Source organism: Tursiops truncatus, chromosome 5 (genome assembly GCF_011762595.2).
Source record: "Tursiops truncatus isolate mTurTru1 chromosome 5, mTurTru1.mat.Y, whole genome shotgun sequence".
Lineage (NCBI taxonomy): Eukaryota > Metazoa > Chordata > Mammalia > Artiodactyla > Delphinidae > Tursiops > Tursiops truncatus.
Window position 1 is genome coordinate 51114987 of NC_047038.1, and position 18478 is coordinate 51133464.

Here is an 18478-nt window from a genome sequence, read left to right on the forward strand (position 1 = left end):
CTTAGATGCATCCAGCAAAAATAAATCAATAGCTGAGGAAATCAGGGGAGAGCAAAGGGCCTCTCAAGAAAGAGACCATTGTACACGTCTCCAAACAGGCTATTTTCGGTCTACTTTTTATTCCGCTGCTACACCCTGAAGGTCACTTGCTACGTCTGCACAAACCAGTGAAGTCACGAAACGGAATACTTGGCTAGGGAACGCGGGGCTGGGGGGAGGTGACAGCGCTGGAGGAGGTGAGGCAATTCCACAACAAGGACTGCCTAGCCGCCTTCCCTCCCTAAACCGGCCCAATGACTTTCTTTCCTCGCGGTGACCACTCCCCCCGAGGCTGCCCTGCGCGGCCACAAACAGCCCAGGAGCCCGCTCCGAGTTCCTGCGACCGGCTGGCGGCTGGCGGGGTACTGCTCCCCAGGTCTCAGGAGGGAAAGCTCTCTTGGAAGAGCTGGAAAGGTGAGTGCGAAGTCGAGGTTCATTTCGTTCTTCTCGGAGTGTGCTTACTGAGTTTGAAACTGGGGCGGGGCATCCAGCCTGTCCCAGGAGAAGGATATGATCGTTTTCGTGGGACAGAAACACGCTTCTACTTCTTTTTATTTTTTAACATCTTTATTGGAGTATAATTGCTTTACAATGGTGTGTTAGTTTCTGCTTTATAACAAAGTGCATCAGTTATACATATACATATGTTCCCTATCTCCTCCCTCTTGCGTCTCCCTTCCACTCTCCCTATCCCACCCCTCCAGGTGGTCACAAAGCACCGAGCTGATCTCCCTGTGCTAGGTGGCTGCTTCCCACTGGCTATCTAAACACGCTTCTTGACAGAGCCCAGCCGCTGTAAAGCAGAGGAGTGGGGAGGCGGGGAGAGGGGTGAGGAGGGCAACCGGGGAGGAGAAACTGACTATTCTCGGATCTGCGAATGCCAGGCCAAGAGGACCTCAGCGTCCTCCGGGTTAGAGAAAAAAGAAATCTGGAGTGAGGAAGGCGGATGTTTCTGGATGTTGCCTGCATGGGTGGTGAGGAAAAGCCACCTGCTTAGGGGAGGCACAAAGGGAGGGCCTGGCTGCCTCAGGCGCACAGCTGGGACCCCTTCTCGGAGGGCGCCCAGGCATTAGAACACACCGCAGCCTTCGCGGGGGCTGCAGTCTTCCCAGACCCAGACCCAGGAAGGAGGCACCGGCCCGGAGGCTTGCTTTGTCCCCTGTCTCTGATAACTATGTTCTCCCTTCTGGACCAAGTGGGCCCTCCAAAAACCACTCGGTCGTCCACAGCTCAAACTGAGTGAGAGACTGAGCCAGTAGGGTGAGCCTTATGCAGGTGGGCCTTGAGGGCTAGAGTGAAAAGCTTAATAAGACCCAAGGAGTCAGGGGTTACCTGGGATTTAAGAAGAATTTTCTTTTTAAGAGAAAAACATCTCCTTCAAGTGTTCATTATGACCCAAGCATTCTTGGAAAAGAAAGCTTTGTGGACACACCCAAAACAATCTGTCTTTGCTGTATGTTTTTAAGGAAGTACCTTCCGATCGGCAGAGCCCACCTGAGGGCCACGACCGGTTCAGAAGGAGAGGGGTGCTGGGTGATGACGGAGACCTTGAAGCCAAGGTCTGGCCTCAGGGATGCTCCTCCACTCCCACCCCCACTCCCTGGGGCTTCAGCGTAGTAACCAGGCCACAGAGGGGGTTCCCTTGATGTCACTTTCTGGACTTCTCCTCCTACTTGTCCCTCCTTCTTGGCGCCTTTCCTGGCCACCTCCTCCTCCCAGGGCTGCAATAGCATCTTTCAGCTGATGGTCCTGAAATCCCTATCTGCAGTTTCTCTCTGATAGCTAAGAGCTGCCATTTACTGGGAATTTTCTATGTAGCAGGCTCTGGGCTAAGTGCCTTGATGAGAGCTGTTCAGTGTGGTGCCTAAACCTTGGGCTTGGAGCAGACCACACCTTTCAAATCCTGCCTCAGCTATTATTGTATGTGTAACCACAGGCAGGACACCTGCCTTTCTGTGCCTCAGTTTCCTGCACTTTAGAATGGGCATAACAATGGGCAAAAACCCCAGAGGGTTTTTGTGAGACTTAAATGAATTAACACATGCCAAGTGCTTTTAACAGTGCCTTCAAGTGTGTTCAGTAAATGCTGGCAATTCTAATTGTGTCTTAAGCCTCACAGCAAGACTCCAAGGTAAGTATTATTATCTCTATTTGCGGATAAGAAAACTGAGGCTCAGAGAGGAGGGGGGAGCCCAACTAGAGTTTGCAGTCCAGCATTTTCTCTGCTACTCTGTAACCAAAATAACAATTATGCTAACTCTTAAAGAGTAAGTGAAGTGGCAGAGTCAGGCTTCAGGTCCAGTGAGTTCCGGAATCCATTCTTTTAATCACCACACTGGACTGCATTCCTGTAATGGTTACGGAAAGAATAAACACTCAACCCCAGAATTTAATTTTAAAATGGCACCTGCTTGGGGGTCGGAGAAGCCCTCTGAAAGTGCAGTTGACCCTCAGACCAGCTCTTTGGAGGCAGCATTGATCCCTGTGGGCAGACTGAAAAATGTGAAAATAGCCTGGCATCTCATATCTCGTTTACACCTCCTGGTGGCCCTTGGTGGTCTTACCAGCCTTGTTTTACAGCTAAGAGAGAGTCAGTAACTTCCCCCATGATATTGTGGTTATGCAATATGGTATATGTGTCTCACCATAACATTCCTGGTTGGGTCCCCGAACCTCTGATGGAGCTTTAAACAAAACAAAGCAACTCACGCCCACTGAATCAGAATCCCTTAGGGTGGTGCCTGGGCGTCTGAACTTTAAGAACCAGAATCTGACGTGCAGCCGACACTGAGAACCCCTCCCCGTTACACTGCCTCTTACAAAGGCCAGAAGCCCCATTTATAACCATCTGCTGAACATCCCACCTGGGATCTCGCATCTCAGCAGGCTCGGGTTGAACTTGCCCTCTCTCCCTTCTTCTCGGGGCCTGGTACCACCATCCATCACCCAGTCTCCCCTGCTGGGAACTCAGTCATTCTCAACTCCTCTTCCCCACTGCCAGTGGTACCCAAAATGTCTCCTGTATCCATGCTGCCTCCACCTTGGTAATAGCATTCACCACTTCTGGTCTGGATTGCTGCTGCTGCCTCCTAACTCATCACCCTCTGACTACCTCTATTTCTCCGCTGTGTCTCCATTTCTTCTTGTCCTTCTCCCCTGTCCTCTCTATTCCCCAAATCCAGCCCACATCCTTTCTCCTGCCAGACTTAAGGAACTAAAAACTATCTCAACACTCACTTTTCTGCTTAAAAACTTCCACCAGCACTAGCCTCCTGGCTAATAACCACACACCTTAGTACAGAAAAGCCAGCCCTTCCATCCCTGACTCAGCGTTCCCTCTTCAGCCTCGACTCCTCTCTGGTGGCACAGGCCATGTTCCAGCCACACTGAATTACCCCATCCCCAAAACGAACTGTGTCCCTTCACAGCCTGTGAACACATCATGTTGTGCCTCCTGCCTGAAATGGACTTCTGACCTGGCTTGGCTGAAAAACTCCTCCTTGTCTTGTGAGACCCTTAAAAGTCACCTCCTCTGGGAAGCCCTCCTGGAGTCTCCCAGGGAGATGGGCGCTCCTTACTCTGTCCTTCCCCAGAACAAGGCTCCATCTTCAGTTACAGGATGGCATTGGAATGATCTGATGACACATCTGTCTGTCAGTGAACTCCTCATTCAACCTTCACATATTAAACATGTCCTACTGCCAAGTGCAGGCCCAGATGCTACGGACACCGATGAATAAAACTGAGTTTCTAGCTTTAGTCTACTGAGCATGGCAGAGAAGAAGGGATAGGGCACTTCAGAGAGAAGGCACCGCAAGTGCAAGGAGCGCAGCAGCGAGCCTTATGCTGCCTGTGTAAGAGAGGATGCAGAAAGAGAGCAGCAGAAGATGAGAGGCAGAGATAAGGAGAGGGAGGACATCGAAAGGGCCATGAGAGCCTCGCTCTTGTATCCTGAGACAACCCCCCACCCCGGGCCAATTGTCCTGGACTCCCCACGCAATGGAGATGGGACTTGGGAGGACCGTGATCAGATCTGTGGCTCAGAAAGACCCTCCTGAGTTTCTTGAGATTATGTCCCACCCATCTTTACAACCACAGCACCTAACACAGTTCCTGGAACGCAGCAGGCCCTGAAGAGACAGGGGCCGAAAGAACAAAAAGCACGCTAGGCAAGGAAGCCCCTTGGCAGGCAGCGTTTGGATTCAAGGGCACCGGGTCCCTGGGATTCCAGGTTTCCAGTGACTAAATCTCGCTCTGCCCCCACCCCCTGGGGGTGCCCGCAGGTGCCCGACTCCGGCCATGCTGGCGCTGCTCTGTGCCTACCTGCTCCTGACATCCCGCACCTCGGAAGTCTCCGCCGACCCGGACATGGAGCAGCCCGGCTCCCGCATTCAGGAGCAGATCCGCGACATGCACGCCAAAGTGACGGAGATCTGGCGGCAGCTGACGCAGTGGTGGGCGGCGGGCGGAAGCCAGGACGCCGCGCTGCACGCCACCTGCCCCGTGCTGCCGTCGGCCACGCTGGACGCGGCGCAGCCACGGGTGAGCGGCGTCGTGCTCTTCCGGCAGCTGCGGCCCGGCGCCTTGCTCGAGGCCTTCTTCCACCTGGAGGGGTTCCCGGCCGAGCCCAACGGCACCAGCCGCGCCATCCACGTGCACCAGTTCGGGGACCTGAGCCAGGGCTGCGACTCCACCGGCGCGCACTACAACCCGCTGGGCGTGCCGCATCCGCAGCACCCGGGCGACTTCGGCAACTTCGTGGTGCGCGACGGCCAAATCTGGAAGTACCGCTCCGGCCTGGCCGCCTCGCTCTTCGGCCCGCACTCGATCGCGGGCCGCGCCGTAGTGATCCACGAGGGCGAGGATGACCTGGGCCGCGGTGGCAACCAGGCCAGCCTGGAGAACGGCAACGCGGGCCGCCGGCTCGCCTGCTGCGTGGTGGGCCTGTGCGGGCCGGGGCCCTGGGCGCGCCAGGCACAGGAGCACGCGGAGCGCAAGAAGCGGCGGCGAGAGAGCGAGTGCAAGGCCAGCTGAGCCCCCCACCCGGACGCCCCGAGAGCTCCCTGCACGCTCCAGACCCATTCCATGTGCCCTGGGAGCCCCTCCACGCCCTGACACCCCTACAAGTGCCTGAGATCCCCTCCGAGTACCCCAAGACCCCTCTACGCCTGACACCTCTCCAAACTCCTGAGATTCCCTCCATGTGGCCCAGGGCCCCCTCTACTTGGATCTGTCTGTTCTGTGACACCTCTCCCAAGCACCCTGAGACCCCTTCTACACCCTGACACCCCTCCAAGTGCCCCAGGATCTCCTCTACACCCTGACTCTCCTCCCAGTGCCCAAGATGCCCTCCATGTGACCCAGGACCCCGTCTACACATCCCAGGATCCCTCCATGCCTGACAGCACTCCAAGAACCCTGGGACACCTCTACACCCTGACACCTCTCCAAGTGCCCAGGATCCCCTCCGTGTGACCCAAGTCCCCACCTTCTCATCTTGATTTTTCTCCTTTTGCTCCCAGAGACACTCCCTACTCTGAGGTACCACTTTTGCCATGGCTAGGATCTCCCCGAAAATCCCCTCCACCCTGAGGTCTCAAACCATGTATACTGAGACACCCCCTTTCATCCAGAGGGCACCCTGAGCTCGGAGGACCCCCAGAGATACTGAAATATCCTCATTTACCCTGAGGGTCTTCCAGACTCCCCCCCTTCCACCCTGGCAACCCTGCCCTCACCCTGTGAGCCCTGAGATCCCTCAATGCCCTAAGAACCTACCTACCCCCACCCCCTTTAGGTTCCTCCTAGGCAGTCTGAGACCCCTCCTGAGGTTGCCTCTCCCCCTCCCCCTCCCCAGCATGTGCAGTGCAGCCTGGCGCCCCTGCCCGGTGTCTCCAGCTATTCCCCCAACCCCACACCCCAGAGAGCTGCTCCTTTGTGGGCTGTTCGGCAGTCTTCGTGTTGCGCATTAAAAACTTAGCAATTCAGTACTGCATGGGGGCCTTGGTTACTGTTTTGGTTTATTTGAGGCTTCTCTCCCCACTCAGCTATTTTTTGGGGAATGGCAAAGATGTTTCCCAAACCTCTTAGGACTTCTCCTTCTCCCCTGCCCAGCTCTGTGGGCTGCAAGGCTCAGTCACTGATCATCATGCCTTTGGGGTGTGGCTCGCAAGAGGGAGGAAACCAGGATCACTTAGGGAAATGGGGAAAAAAATACAGCTTCCTGGGCCACATGCCAGAGCTGTAGAATCCAAAGGGAGAGGAGAAAATCTATTTGCAACAAGCTTCCCAGCGATTCTGATGCTGGAGCCACTGGCCTGGCATGAGCGGTTCACCAGCTCACTGGGCCCACTGGCCTCTCACATCTGCCTCTGTGGGAAGCCTGAGGTCCATTTCCCAGAGGGCGGAGACAGGGCCAGTGAGGCAGTGTCCCTGGGCAAGTTATAGGGAGGTTGGTGTTGGTAGCTAAGGTTGTCAGCTTTCTCCACAGCCAGGACAATGCCCTTCTTGACTTCTTGATACAAAAGCAGTTGGAAGCAGTGGGGTCCAAAGGCAGGTTGGTCTTAATTAAGGCTTGATGGAGGTTCTGCCTCTCTCTGTGAAAATTATAATCTATACACAGACTAGATCAGTCTTGTGTATTCACTTTCATTTACTGAAGTATCCATCCTGGGGTAGACCCGCTTCCTAGCTGTGGCTTTCCCACCCTGGTTCCTCAGAGGCAGCTTCTGTTTCTCCCAGACTCTTAAGGCAGTGAGTCAAACTGAACCTTAGCCAGAAAGCCATCCCCAGTGGTTATTTTTACCTCTTACTAGGACTACCTTGTTATTTAAAACCCTTTCCTTGAGCCCAAGCGACAAGTGGGAAGAAAGGCTATTGCCTGGTGAATTTGCTCCACCAACCGGTTCTCACTGGTTTTGAAACGGAGCAGGACTCTGCGAGGCCTTCCGAGGGACAGACCCCTTGTGTCCCCCCCCCCCCCACACACACCAGTTTGTATAAAAGCTCTAGCCTCCTAGGCCTTCCCCAGGTTCCAGAGAGCAAATTTAATCAGAGAAGTGAGAAAATGCAGAAACAAAGGAAAACAGTCAAGCAAGACAATAATAGTCTAGTTATAAAACAAAGTCAAGGACCTTTAGTTCCTCCTCAAGTGCTATAGAGAACATCCTGAGCCATATCCTTGAGCTGTTTTGCAGATACTGAAACCCTCACCAGGTGGAAGAAGTTAACAGCATGCTGACCACCGGCACGTAGACCCCAGACCGGTTGGAACCAGAAGGTTGATGACTGAGATTCCTGAAACATCACCCTGTCCTCATCACCAACCAACCAGAAGGATGTCCATGAGCTGATTGTGCACCCTGTGACCCTCTCCCTCACCTTGCCTTTAACCCTTCCCTGAAAGCTATCAGGGCCTTTGGGTCTTCTGAGCATGAGCTGCCCGTGCTCCTTGCTTGGTCCCACGTTGGGTGCCTTGCAATAAACACTGTACTTTCCCTCACCACGAGGCAGTGTCCGTAGATTGGCTTTACCGCATGTCAGACGAGCGGTACCAAGTTTGGTTCAGTAATGGTTTGAAATATTAACTTGAAATGTACGGGTCAGCACGGAAAAGGGAATTAGCAAACTGAGTCTTTAAATATCCTGATTTCACATAGAGGCATTTGCCTACCCCCGCAATTAAAAGTTGTGAAAACAAGGCAGCAATCACATAGGAACATACGATGGACAGGAATAAAAACCAACACCCCATCTTCGACTCTGCCGCCCAGATTATAGGTTAATTCAGGATCATCAAGGGAAGTTTGCACTTAGTTTTCAGAAGGGGGCTGGTGCGTCTCATCGCTTGTCTTCCGTCTTGGTCTGTTCAGGCTGCTGTCACAAAATACTGGAGACTGGGTAGCTTATAAACAATAGAAGTTTATCTCACAGTTCTGGAGACTGGGATTCCAAGATCAGGGCGCCAGCATCGTCAGTGAGAGCCCTCTTTGGGACTCATAGCCCGTACCTCTTTGCAGTGTTATCACGTGGTAGAAGGGATGAGGGATGTCTTTCAAGCCTTTGTTAAGGCAGCAACCTCATTCACGAGGGCTCCCCCTTCATGACTTTGGGACCCCCTACCAAAGGTCTCACCTTCTAATACCATCATATTTGGGGGTTAGGATTTCAACATATGAATTTTGGGGGGAACACAAACATTCAGACCACAGCACCTTCTGTTTTTAGTTTCTCTCTTCACTACCCTTGACACCCCCCAGACTGAAGAAATACCCTCGCAGATCTGCTTCATTTCTGTCGTGTCCATTCATGGGAATGGGATTGATACACTATTCTATGGGCCTCCAGAGCCAAGAAACAAAGAGAGGAAATAATAAAGGGGCAAGTTACCGTTCACTGTAAGGGCCAGGAATGTATACAGCACAGGGGCTGAAAGTTTAGGCTGAGGTAGAAAGGCCTGTTTGGAACCTCAGCTCAGCCACACTTATAAGCTGTGTGACCTGGGCAAGTCACTTTACCTCTCTGGGCCTGAGCTCTCTCATCTGTAAAATAAGACTATCGCATTGGACTGTTGTGAAGATTAAATCAAGAGTTACTCATGAGAGGTGTATAGCATAGCGTGAAGGCCTAAGGAGCTAATGAATGGCTAAGGTCAAAAATAGCTACCTAGTCATGGATTGGATGACCTTGAAAGGTAGTGAGTGTCGTGTCACTAGGATTCAAGTAAAGGCAAGGCTGCTACCTCTTCGGTTTGGAAGAAGGATTTCCGCATCCATTAAGAGGCCAGCTGAGATGAATTCTGTGATCCCAACTCTTGGGGGGAGGGGCCAAGATGAAGGAAAGACTGGTGCCCATAAGGGCAGGCATCTGGTTCCTGCACAGAACCGGATGTGTGCCACCAGACCCGCCCACAGGACCCCATTTGGCCCCTGGAGGCTATTTTTACTCCTCTCCTCTTACAGATCTATTTTGTTAATCTTCTTATATTTGCTGTTTTGACTTCCCAGCCAGCTTGCTAATCAGTTTGCCTATTTGACTCACAGGGTTTGCGTTTGTCACTGAGACTTAAACACACACTTGTTTTGATTTCTTTTTGTAAAATTAGAAGCGTTTGATGTAATGACTCTACCTAGACGCAGCTGGTAAAGTGAGAATAATGCTCCAGTTTGCACAGTTTAAACACAATGTCGACAATAATTAGAAACGCTATCTTTAGATGTTTAGGATAAGCTTTTTCTCCGAATTGCAGTGAATTTTTCTTCCAAGTGGGGCTTTTCAGTGCGTGTATATACAGAAATACTAAAAACGTAAGAAAATAGAGCAAATCAGTGAGTGCTTTGGTCAACTTGAAAGATGGCAGGAAATTAACTAACTGATTTTAGATCTGGCGTTTTTGACTGAATGCATAAAATCTTTACATTCTCCACATTTTTCACGACTAGCATATGATCTAAAAATTTTAGGGACGGATTGCAAGTGATAAGTTGCTGCAATATGCTAAAAGCTATGCTCAGCCTAGCCTCGGCCGTCGGCGAGGGTGGGAGGAGGATAATGTAAATAATACCGATGATTAATCGCCTACATCAGGATAATTACATTTTAATTTTAGGTAACAAAAAAGATACAGTTATGATACATGATGATCATAGATCCACTAAATCAAGGTCTACAACTGAATAGAAGTTACTTTGTTTAAATCAAATTACAAAACAGCACCTGATCTGTTGTTGTTTTTTTTAAGTCCGTTGTTTTAAATTTAATAGGCTATCACTGGCCTTTGCCAAGATCCCCAAATATATTCCTGGGCTCATATAATTCCAGAAAATCATACTTGTCAGTATTATGCAAACTTTCCCTAAGAATCCGAAAAAACAATCCTCATTTGGTAAAGAGGTGTTATGAAATGTAAGGCGACACATCTATATCTATCGTTTTAAATTACCTTCAGGCTGTATCAACTTGTTTTGTTTTGTTTTGTTTCTGTGAACAACTGTAATATCGAGAGATGGGTCCTTCTTATTTTTCTGCTTATTTCTAATTAGATTCACTGCCTCGCTCTCTATTGCATCTGTAGAATGTTCAAATTTTTCTCTGTTCAGAAAGACATCTGGAAAACAAGGAATATATTAATGTAGTGGGTTGAGGGGAATCCTTTGGCTTTTTGACATCCTAACTGAGCCTTATGAAGGTACCCTCAGTATTATTAAGGAGGAAGATTGCTCCAGATGGAGGCTTCCAAAATGAAAGCAGAGGGCAGAGATGGAAGGGACTCAAATAGAGACCTTCTTCAAAGAGAAATAAGGTATCAAGTCACAGGCCTACAGGAAATAAACCAGCCAGGAGAGAGCCACAGGTTTTAGAGGAAACCAAGAGTGGCAAAGGCATGCTGTGATTTGAAAGAGACAGAAAAGGTAACCCCAATGAGCAAGTAGCTGGTCTTCGAAATTCTTTAGAGAGAAGATTGGACATGCATTTGGAACAATTCAGATGGTGAGCTGGGGTGCAAATGCTCCCAGAAGGAATAACACATCCCCAAATTCACTCCAACACATGAATGACTGATACTAGAACTCTTTTTTTAGAGCTTCAAGTCATGATGGTGGTGTGTGTCTGGGAGTGAGGGCACAGAGAGAGGAAAAATGATGGGAAAATGAATTTTGCTTCCTTAAGACTGCCAACTGGGAGCAGGTTCCAGCAGGGATTGAGCTGAATGCCATCGGGGGCCTCCTAACGACAGAGGCTGTTCCAGGAGAAGGAGAAAGGGGGAGGGGGAGAGGAAGGTGCAGAGGAGGCATGGAAAGAGGAGTTAGGGATGAGAAATGTCTGGCTTACAAAAACCAATCCATTTCCACAGGCCTTAATTAAAAGAATGACAAACACTCATATGTAAAAATCCACACCTAAAGGCTCCCAGGTACAGAGCGATCACAAGAAATGCAGAGTGTACAAACAAGCTTTCATTAAGAGACCTGTCAGCTCGGTTTCATTTATCCAGACTGTTCAGCATTCTGCTGGCAACTGAGCTGGAAAAATAATGGAAGGACAGATACACTTGAAGAGGTAAACAAAGGTGGGAACGTTTCAGCTGCAAAATAGGACAGGTAATAAAGAAGTCAGGGAATGGGAGAGATGAGATGGCATTTTTCTTAACAAACAAACAAATAACAACCACCCCTCCCTCAACTCCACACTCATCAGTAATGCAATATTCTGGTTTTTAAAAGAAAAAATAAAACAAGAACAGACATGTGGGGTTCAGAGACAATGCTATTGGTGGCCTACTCAAATCTACTCAAATCTATCCCCCACTCTGCTACACTTCCCAAGATCTGATTTTGTTTTAGTGTTCACCCTTTTAGAGTCTGCATGTCCAGGGACAAGTCTCCTCCCCAATTCAGAGGATAATCTTGATGAATCTAAGCCCATCAGAGTAATTTCATCTTCCTTGCTAAGGACTGTTTTAGACATAGACATGTGACATGGTCATATAGACATGTGACAATTTTGACCAATGAAATGTGACAAGAACTGGGTTACCTGCTCTTAAAACACACACACACACACACACACACACACACACACAGAAACTTCCTTCTGCCTTTGGACACAGATGTGAGAACAGGTGATGGCTGGAGCTGTTGCAGCCATCTTGTTATCATGAGGGAGTAGATGACACCGAGGCAGGCAAAGCAGGAAGACAGAAACTCAGATCCTTGATAACTTTCTTGAATGAACCAGCCCTGCCTGGCATTCCCTACTTCTTAAGTTCTTGTTATGAAATATAATTCATTTCTTTATTGTTTAAGTTTCTTAAAGTGTGAACTGTAGCTGAGAGTACCCCAACTGATGCAGGGTTATCTGGTGGAGTAGGGCACAGAATGAAATACATTTTCACAATGACTCTTAAAAAGACAAAAGACAACCATAAGTAATTGCTGAAACTCTTTTTAATGTCTGTGGAACAGAAGAACCATGTTGAGTTGGGATAGCAGAGGTGGGACAGTGTCACATGTATGTACAGGGCAATGTCAAGATTACAAATATGACAGGATCATCTCATTGGCTCCAATTCCATCTAATAACACAAGACCCACCCCCCCCACAGGCTGATTGGATACACAGAGCTTATGTTATCGCTCCCTATGACCCCCTGCCCTGAACCCCATACTCTGGGACTCATGGCAGTTTTCTTGCCCATGATGGAATGTGTAGGAGTTTATTATAAGCCCTGCTTTCCAGAAGGTGATGAATGGGCCCTAAAAACATGCACCTGGCCAATCGTGTGTCAAAACCAAGGCTTCCGTGGAGAGAGATTTTTCTTGTTATTATCATTGTAGTAAATCTGGCTGTGTTTTCCTTTGGTGGCTTTGGCGTCCTATGCAGTAGTGTTAAACATTTGCAGAGAGTTTAGGCCTGGTGCAGCAGGAAAGTGATTTCTGTGGCTGCTGGCCTGGGCAAACTTTGCAGCTGCAGAAGCGACCTCCGTGGAGGGAAAGGTAAGGGGATGAGTCTGGGAAGGGGGAGAGGCTGGAGCATAGAGGGATGAATGGGGCATTGGGGCCTGACGGGCAGGGGTAGATGTCATGTCCTGTTCACCGGGAGCCACAGTGCTCTGACTCAGGCGTGCCTGCATCCCTCTAGGTGATGAGGGTGGACTCAGGTGAGTGGGAAGAAAGCAGCTGGAGGTCCACCCAGGGTGCATTTGGCAGAGGATGGGACCCTCTGGTCTGCACCTTGCCCTCCTTCAGAGCAAGACATGCAAAGTCTGATGGATCCCACCCAGCTGGCAGAGTGATGTCAGGAGATAAACGTGGCAGGGAAGTTTTGGGGGCGGGGGGCGGGCAGCTGGTCACCCACGTGCATGCAGGATTCACACCTGGGATCCCAAGCCTGGTCTAAACCTCTGATTTCTAGGATGAATTGAGGAATTTTCTACCTCTCCCACCTTGGGAACTTCTCTTTTCCCTGCAGGAGAGTCTCTCAAAGGAGTCATTCTGGTTCTCAGGGATGTTCTGAGCTTTGCGATCTAGTTTTAGGTCTTCCTGGAGAAATGAACTGCGTTCAGCACAAAGAAAGGTCTGTCATTTGATGAGGCTTCAAGTGCTGCAGCGCCAGATGCCGCCTAGAAGAGTTAATTTTATCCCTAAGGAAAGAAGCAGGTGGGGGTGACCACTCTCTGCTTTCCCACTCTTGGAGCTTGAACTTGGTTCCCTAGTCCCCTCCCCTCCCCATCATTACAAAGGCCGTAATGAGTTACTTTGTTTTTCCCTTTCTTTCCACTCTAGGGCCACGAGCTCTGTCTTTAAAACCCCAGTAGCCGGCAGCACAGGGGGAAGCAGCCGCAGCATTCTGTTGGAGGAGTGATGCTAGAGGTTTCAGGTGGTGGGGGGATTGTGGGTTGGCCCCTAAGCAGCTATATCTTGCCCCAACCCTACAGGACCATAAAACCATAAAACCCTATATGTAGCCTGGGATGAAGGGAGAGAACCAGCATTCCCAGGTTCTGGCTCTCATCTCATCTCAGAAACAAAACATCAAAACACCACTGGAGTCCACCCCATCTTCCCTGTGTATCCACAGCCCGCCCCACTCCCCCCTGTCCTGCCCTCCCCAGTCACTCCAGGTCGATTAATCCTCTAGAATTACAGGCTGGAAAATTCAGCTCTAGTAGTCAGCAGACAGGTCTCAACAGGGGCTGTGGATTTCAGACCGGAAGTCTAACCTTCTGAGCCCACTTAAGCCCCTTTCCGCCTGCCAGTCGGTGCCACTACAGACAGCGCTGCGGGCAGGATGCCAAGAACACCCACGCTGGGAGGTCCTTCCGGGCCCTGACGTGATGGAGAGGAGCCGGGGGCCCTCTGGACCCATTGTGCTTAATTACACCTTATTCTACAGCCTCCTAATCATTACAAAGACCGGAATCTGATTAAAAACCCCATCCATTTCAAGCCCTTCCCATAATTCTGATCGACAACTTTAACCGCAAATAGAGAAACATCTTATCTCTAATAAAACAAGTGCTGACAGAAAGATGGATGTCGAAAACCAGCCATATGGCTGACACGATTCCGCGCCTGGCCATGTTCACAGCGTGCAGCTTCCGCAGAAAGAGATGACACTGAGAAGCTTGAGGACCCGCATTTAATAAATCGAACTGTGCTGGCATCATCAGGATATTCACAGTTTACAGCAGGAGCTGTGTGTCCTTTTTCACTTGCAGACTTGGAGGTGTTTTAGGAGAAAGTGACTTCGGTGAGCTGTTCTGATGCTTAATTCTTTACCGACCCGGGTGCCTTCAATGTGTCATCATGCCTGACCTCGTTCCCCTTCAAGTTTTCATGGTGTTCCTTCTACCTCCACTCTCGGGGGTCTCTCCTTGCCATCTTCCAGGGTGGGAGCTTCTGCTGCACGCTGGCTGGACTCAGCAGAGTCCGGGCAAGGTTTGGGGCACGACCCCTTGGCGGCCAGGTCCGGCGGGGATGGCCCCATCTCGTCCCTCCGACTCTCCACGGGACCCTCTCTTGTGACCCCTTCTGGTTTGGCAGCTGCCTGCTCCTCTGCCAGTTTCACGATTTCCCTTCCAAGCCTGTTTACTTCTTCTTTCTCAGAAGGTAGCTGGGGTAATGAGGGATGAAAGTGCTTGCGTTGGTTCCTGTGACTCTGATTTGCTGGGGAGCTAACGGCGGGAATCCCAGCATCCTCCCGCACTGTCAACGCCTCGGCAGCGGCACGACTTTCATCTCGTTCTGGCTTCTGAGCCTCCCCTGAAACAGACCAGGGACAGCGTCAAACCTCTGGCTGGAAGTCAGCCCTTACTTCCCCTCTCCTCCCAACCTCAGGCCCACTGCTGCCAGGCCTCCGACATAGAAAATCCTGCTGAAGGGAACACAGGACCCACAAAAAAGAAAACAGCCACTCTGGTGATTCCTGTGTCATTAATGGAGGGAAAGGGATCACGTGGGCCATGTCTGTAACCCCTCCTTTCCAGGCGCCTGGTTATCGCCTGCTTCGCTCTCTGATGGTGGTTCCTTGTGCCCATGAAATATTTAACCTGAGGACAAAGGGTTTGTAGGTTCTGTAGCTCAGGGAAGATCTGGGGCTCTTTAGTAATGAAAAGAGGTTCTCGCTGCTCTCTGTGTGGGAAACAGAAGGAGAGTTAGGGAGGGATTGAGCACCTCCACCCCCATCTCCATCAGCACCTCATTCTTTGATGCAGACCACTTGTGCTTTCTCACTTTCAATAAAGTGCTGTATGCAAAAGCAACTTCAAGCTCCCTACCCCGCCTCTCTAAACTGTTCTTTCTAAACCTGTACAACAGAAATTCTCTAGCTGCAACTGGAGGGGGATGGGAGAGAGCATGGGGCCCTGAGAGCCAGCATCCAGACCCCATTTTCCTATTTGCTTGCTTTGTGGTCAGGATGACCTGTTTGGCCTTCTTTTTTTAACATCTTTATTGCAGTATACTTGCTTTACATTGTTGTGTTAGTTTCTGCTGTATAACAAAGTGAATCAGCTATACGTATACATACATCCCCATATTCCCTCCCTCTTGCGTCTCCCTCCCACCCTCCCTATCCCACCACTCTAGGTGGTTGCAAAGCACTGAGCTGATCTCCCTGTGCTATGCAGCTGCTTCCCACTAGCTATCTATTTTACATTTGGTAGTGTATATATGTCAATGCCATTCTCTCACTTTGTCCCAGCTTACCCTTCCCCCTCCCCGTGTCCTCAAGTCCATTCTCTACATCTGTGTCTTTATTCCTGTCCTGCCCTTAGGTTCATCAGAACCCTTTAATTTTTTTTTAGATTCCATATATATGTGTTAGCATACAGTATTTGTTTTTCTCTTTCTGACTTACTTCACTCTGTATGACAGACTCTAGGTCCATCCACCTCACTACAAATAACTCAGTCTTGTTTCTTTTTATGGCTGAGTAATATTCCATTGTATGTATGTGACACATCTTCTTTATCCATTCATCTGTGGATGGACACTTAGGTTGCTTCCATCTCCTGGCTATTGTAAATAGAGCTGCAGTGAACATTGTGGTGCATGACTCTTTTTGAATTATAGTTTTCTCAGTGTATATGCCCAGTAGTGAGATTGCTGGGTCATATGGTAGTTCTATTTGTAGTTTTTTAAGGAACCTCCATACTGTTCTCCATAGTGGCTGTATCAATTTACATTCCCACCAACAGTGCAAGAGGGTTCCCTTTTCTCCACACCCTCTCCAGCATTTATTGTTTGTAGATTTTTTGATGATGGCCATTCTGACTGGTGTGAGGTGATACTCATTGTAGTTTTGATTTGCATTCTCTAGTGATTAGTGATGTTGAGCATCTTTTCATGTGTTTATTGGCAATCTGTATATCTTCTTTGGAGCAATGTCTATTTAGGTCTTCTGACCATTTTTGGATTGGGTTGTTAGTTTTTTTGATATTGAGCTGCTTGTATATCTTGAAGATTAATCCTTTGTCAGTTGCTTCGTTTGCAAATATTTTCTCCCATTCTGAGGGTTGTCTTTTCATCTTGTTTATGGTTTCCTTTGCTGTGCAAAAGATTTTAAGTTTCATTAGGTCCCATTTGTTTATTTTTGTTATTTCCATTTCTCTAGGTGGTGGGTCAAAAAGGATCTTGCTGTGATTTATGTCATAGAGTGTTCTGCCTATGTTTTCCTCTAAGAGTTTTATAGTGTCTGGCCTTACATTTAGGTCTTTAATCCATTTTGAGTTTACTTTTGTGTATGGTGTTAGCGAGTGTTCTAATTTCATTCTTTTACATGTAGCTGTCCAGTTTTCCCAGCATCACTTATTGAAGAGGCTGTCATTTCTCCATTGTATTCTCTTGCCTCCTTTGTCAAAGATAAGGTAACCATATGTGTGCGGGTTTATCTCTGGGCTTTCTATCCTGTTCCATTGATCTGTATTTCTGTTTTTGTGCTAGTACCATACTGTCTTGATTACTGTAGCTTTGCAGTATAGTCCGAAGTCTGGGAGCCTGATTCCTCCTGCTCCATTTTTCTTTCTCAAGATTGCTTTGGCTATTTGGGGTCTTTTGTGTTTCCATACAAATTTTGAAATTTTTTGTTCTAGTTCTGTGAAAAATGCCATTGGTAGTTTGATAGAGATTGCATTGAATACGTAGATTGCTTTGGGTAGTAGAGTCATTTTCACAATGTTGAGTTTTCCAATCCAAGAACATAGTATATCTCTCCATCTGTTTGTGTCATCTTTAATTTCTTTCATCAGTGTCTTATAATTTTCTGCATACAGGTCTTTCGTCTCCGTAGGTAGGTTTATTCCTAGGTATTTTATTCTTTTTGTTGCAGTGGCAAATGGGAGTGTTGCCTTAATTTCTCTTTCAGATTTTTCATCATTAGTGTATAGGAATGCAAGAGATTTCTGTGCACTAATTTTGTATCCTGGTACTCTACCAAATTCACTGATTAGCTCTAGTAGTTTTCTGGTAGCATGACCTTCTTTTTTTCAGATACAAAATGAGGGGCAGGACTCTCTGATGGCCCTTCCGGACCTAACAAGCAAAAGAGGCTCTGCATGCCTGGGAAGCACTTGGGGAGTGAACTCTTGGCACCCAGACATGTGTGTTCAACACTAGACCCTGTGGTTCTCAGAAGTCAAGGCAGACCTTGACTGCTGTCCCCACACCCCAAGCCTCTAGTTCTGATACAGATTTGCTTCTCACATTCAAAAGAAGCCATTTTCCTTCTCTTAAGTCCTTTTAATGACCATAGAAATTTCCCAGGGACAGACATTCGACCAAATCTTGTATATACTCTAAAGCCTGTATTTAGTCATGGACCACTATGTATTACTTTCCTAAGAGCTCACTGACTTCAGTAAGTATTGTACCTGAAAATGAGACCATTACTTGTGCTTAAATGAAATTCATGAATATATAAATGAGTGACTAAAGCAAGCCTTGATTTTTAAAAAAGTAACTCTTCAGATCTGTTCAGCCAGGATAACGTATGTTAGTTCCTAATAGGTTCCTGTGCTCCCCAGCTCCTCCTGCTGTAATCCAACTATCAGGAGAGGAACCTTCCCTAAGGCTTTGCTACTAAAAGTGGGGTCCGTGGACCAGCAGCAGTGGCATCACCTGGCAGTTTGTTAGACATGCAGTATCCTATCCCAGACCTACTGGTTCAGAATCTGCATTTTAGTAAGATCGCAGGCGATGTGGCTGCACGTGACAGTGTGAGACACACTAGAGCTGAAACACAAATATGACTATGCCTTTCCCCAGCTCTCAAACCTCCAAAGGCCGCCACCACCCCGAGAACAAAGCCCTAGCTTCTCCTGACATTCAAGACCTTCAGTGACCCAACATCCATTTACCTGCCATGCCAACTCTTCTCCTCGTGTCCTTATACTCCAGCCACACCGAACCCTTCACGGCACCCAGCCCTGCCCTCTGCGTCT

The 18478-nt window shown here is 48.7% G+C and overlaps 2 protein-coding genes across 2 annotated transcripts in view; one reads left to right on the plus strand and one right to left on the minus strand.

Moving 5' to 3' along the window:
• The first annotated feature begins 300 nt into the window (after positions 1-300).
• Positions 301-6026, plus strand: SOD3 (superoxide dismutase 3). The gene is made up of 2 exons (XM_019928406.3): positions 301-453; positions 4323-6026. The coding sequence occupies exon 2, from the start codon at positions 4339-4341 to the stop codon at positions 5071-5073; it is 735 nt and encodes a 244-aa protein (XP_019783965.2). The 5' UTR covers positions 301-453; positions 4323-4338; the 3' UTR covers positions 5074-6026.
• An 8138-nt stretch (positions 6027-14164) lies between these two features.
• The window catches only part of CCDC149 (coiled-coil domain containing 149), a 96413-nt gene continuing 92099 nt past the window's right edge, over positions 14165-18478 (minus strand). The window contains 2 exon segments of the mRNA XM_073805124.1: positions 14165-14410; positions 14413-14801. Coding sequence (XP_073661225.1) covers positions 14366-14410; positions 14413-14801 — 434 coding nt within the window. The 3' untranslated portion in view covers positions 14165-14365.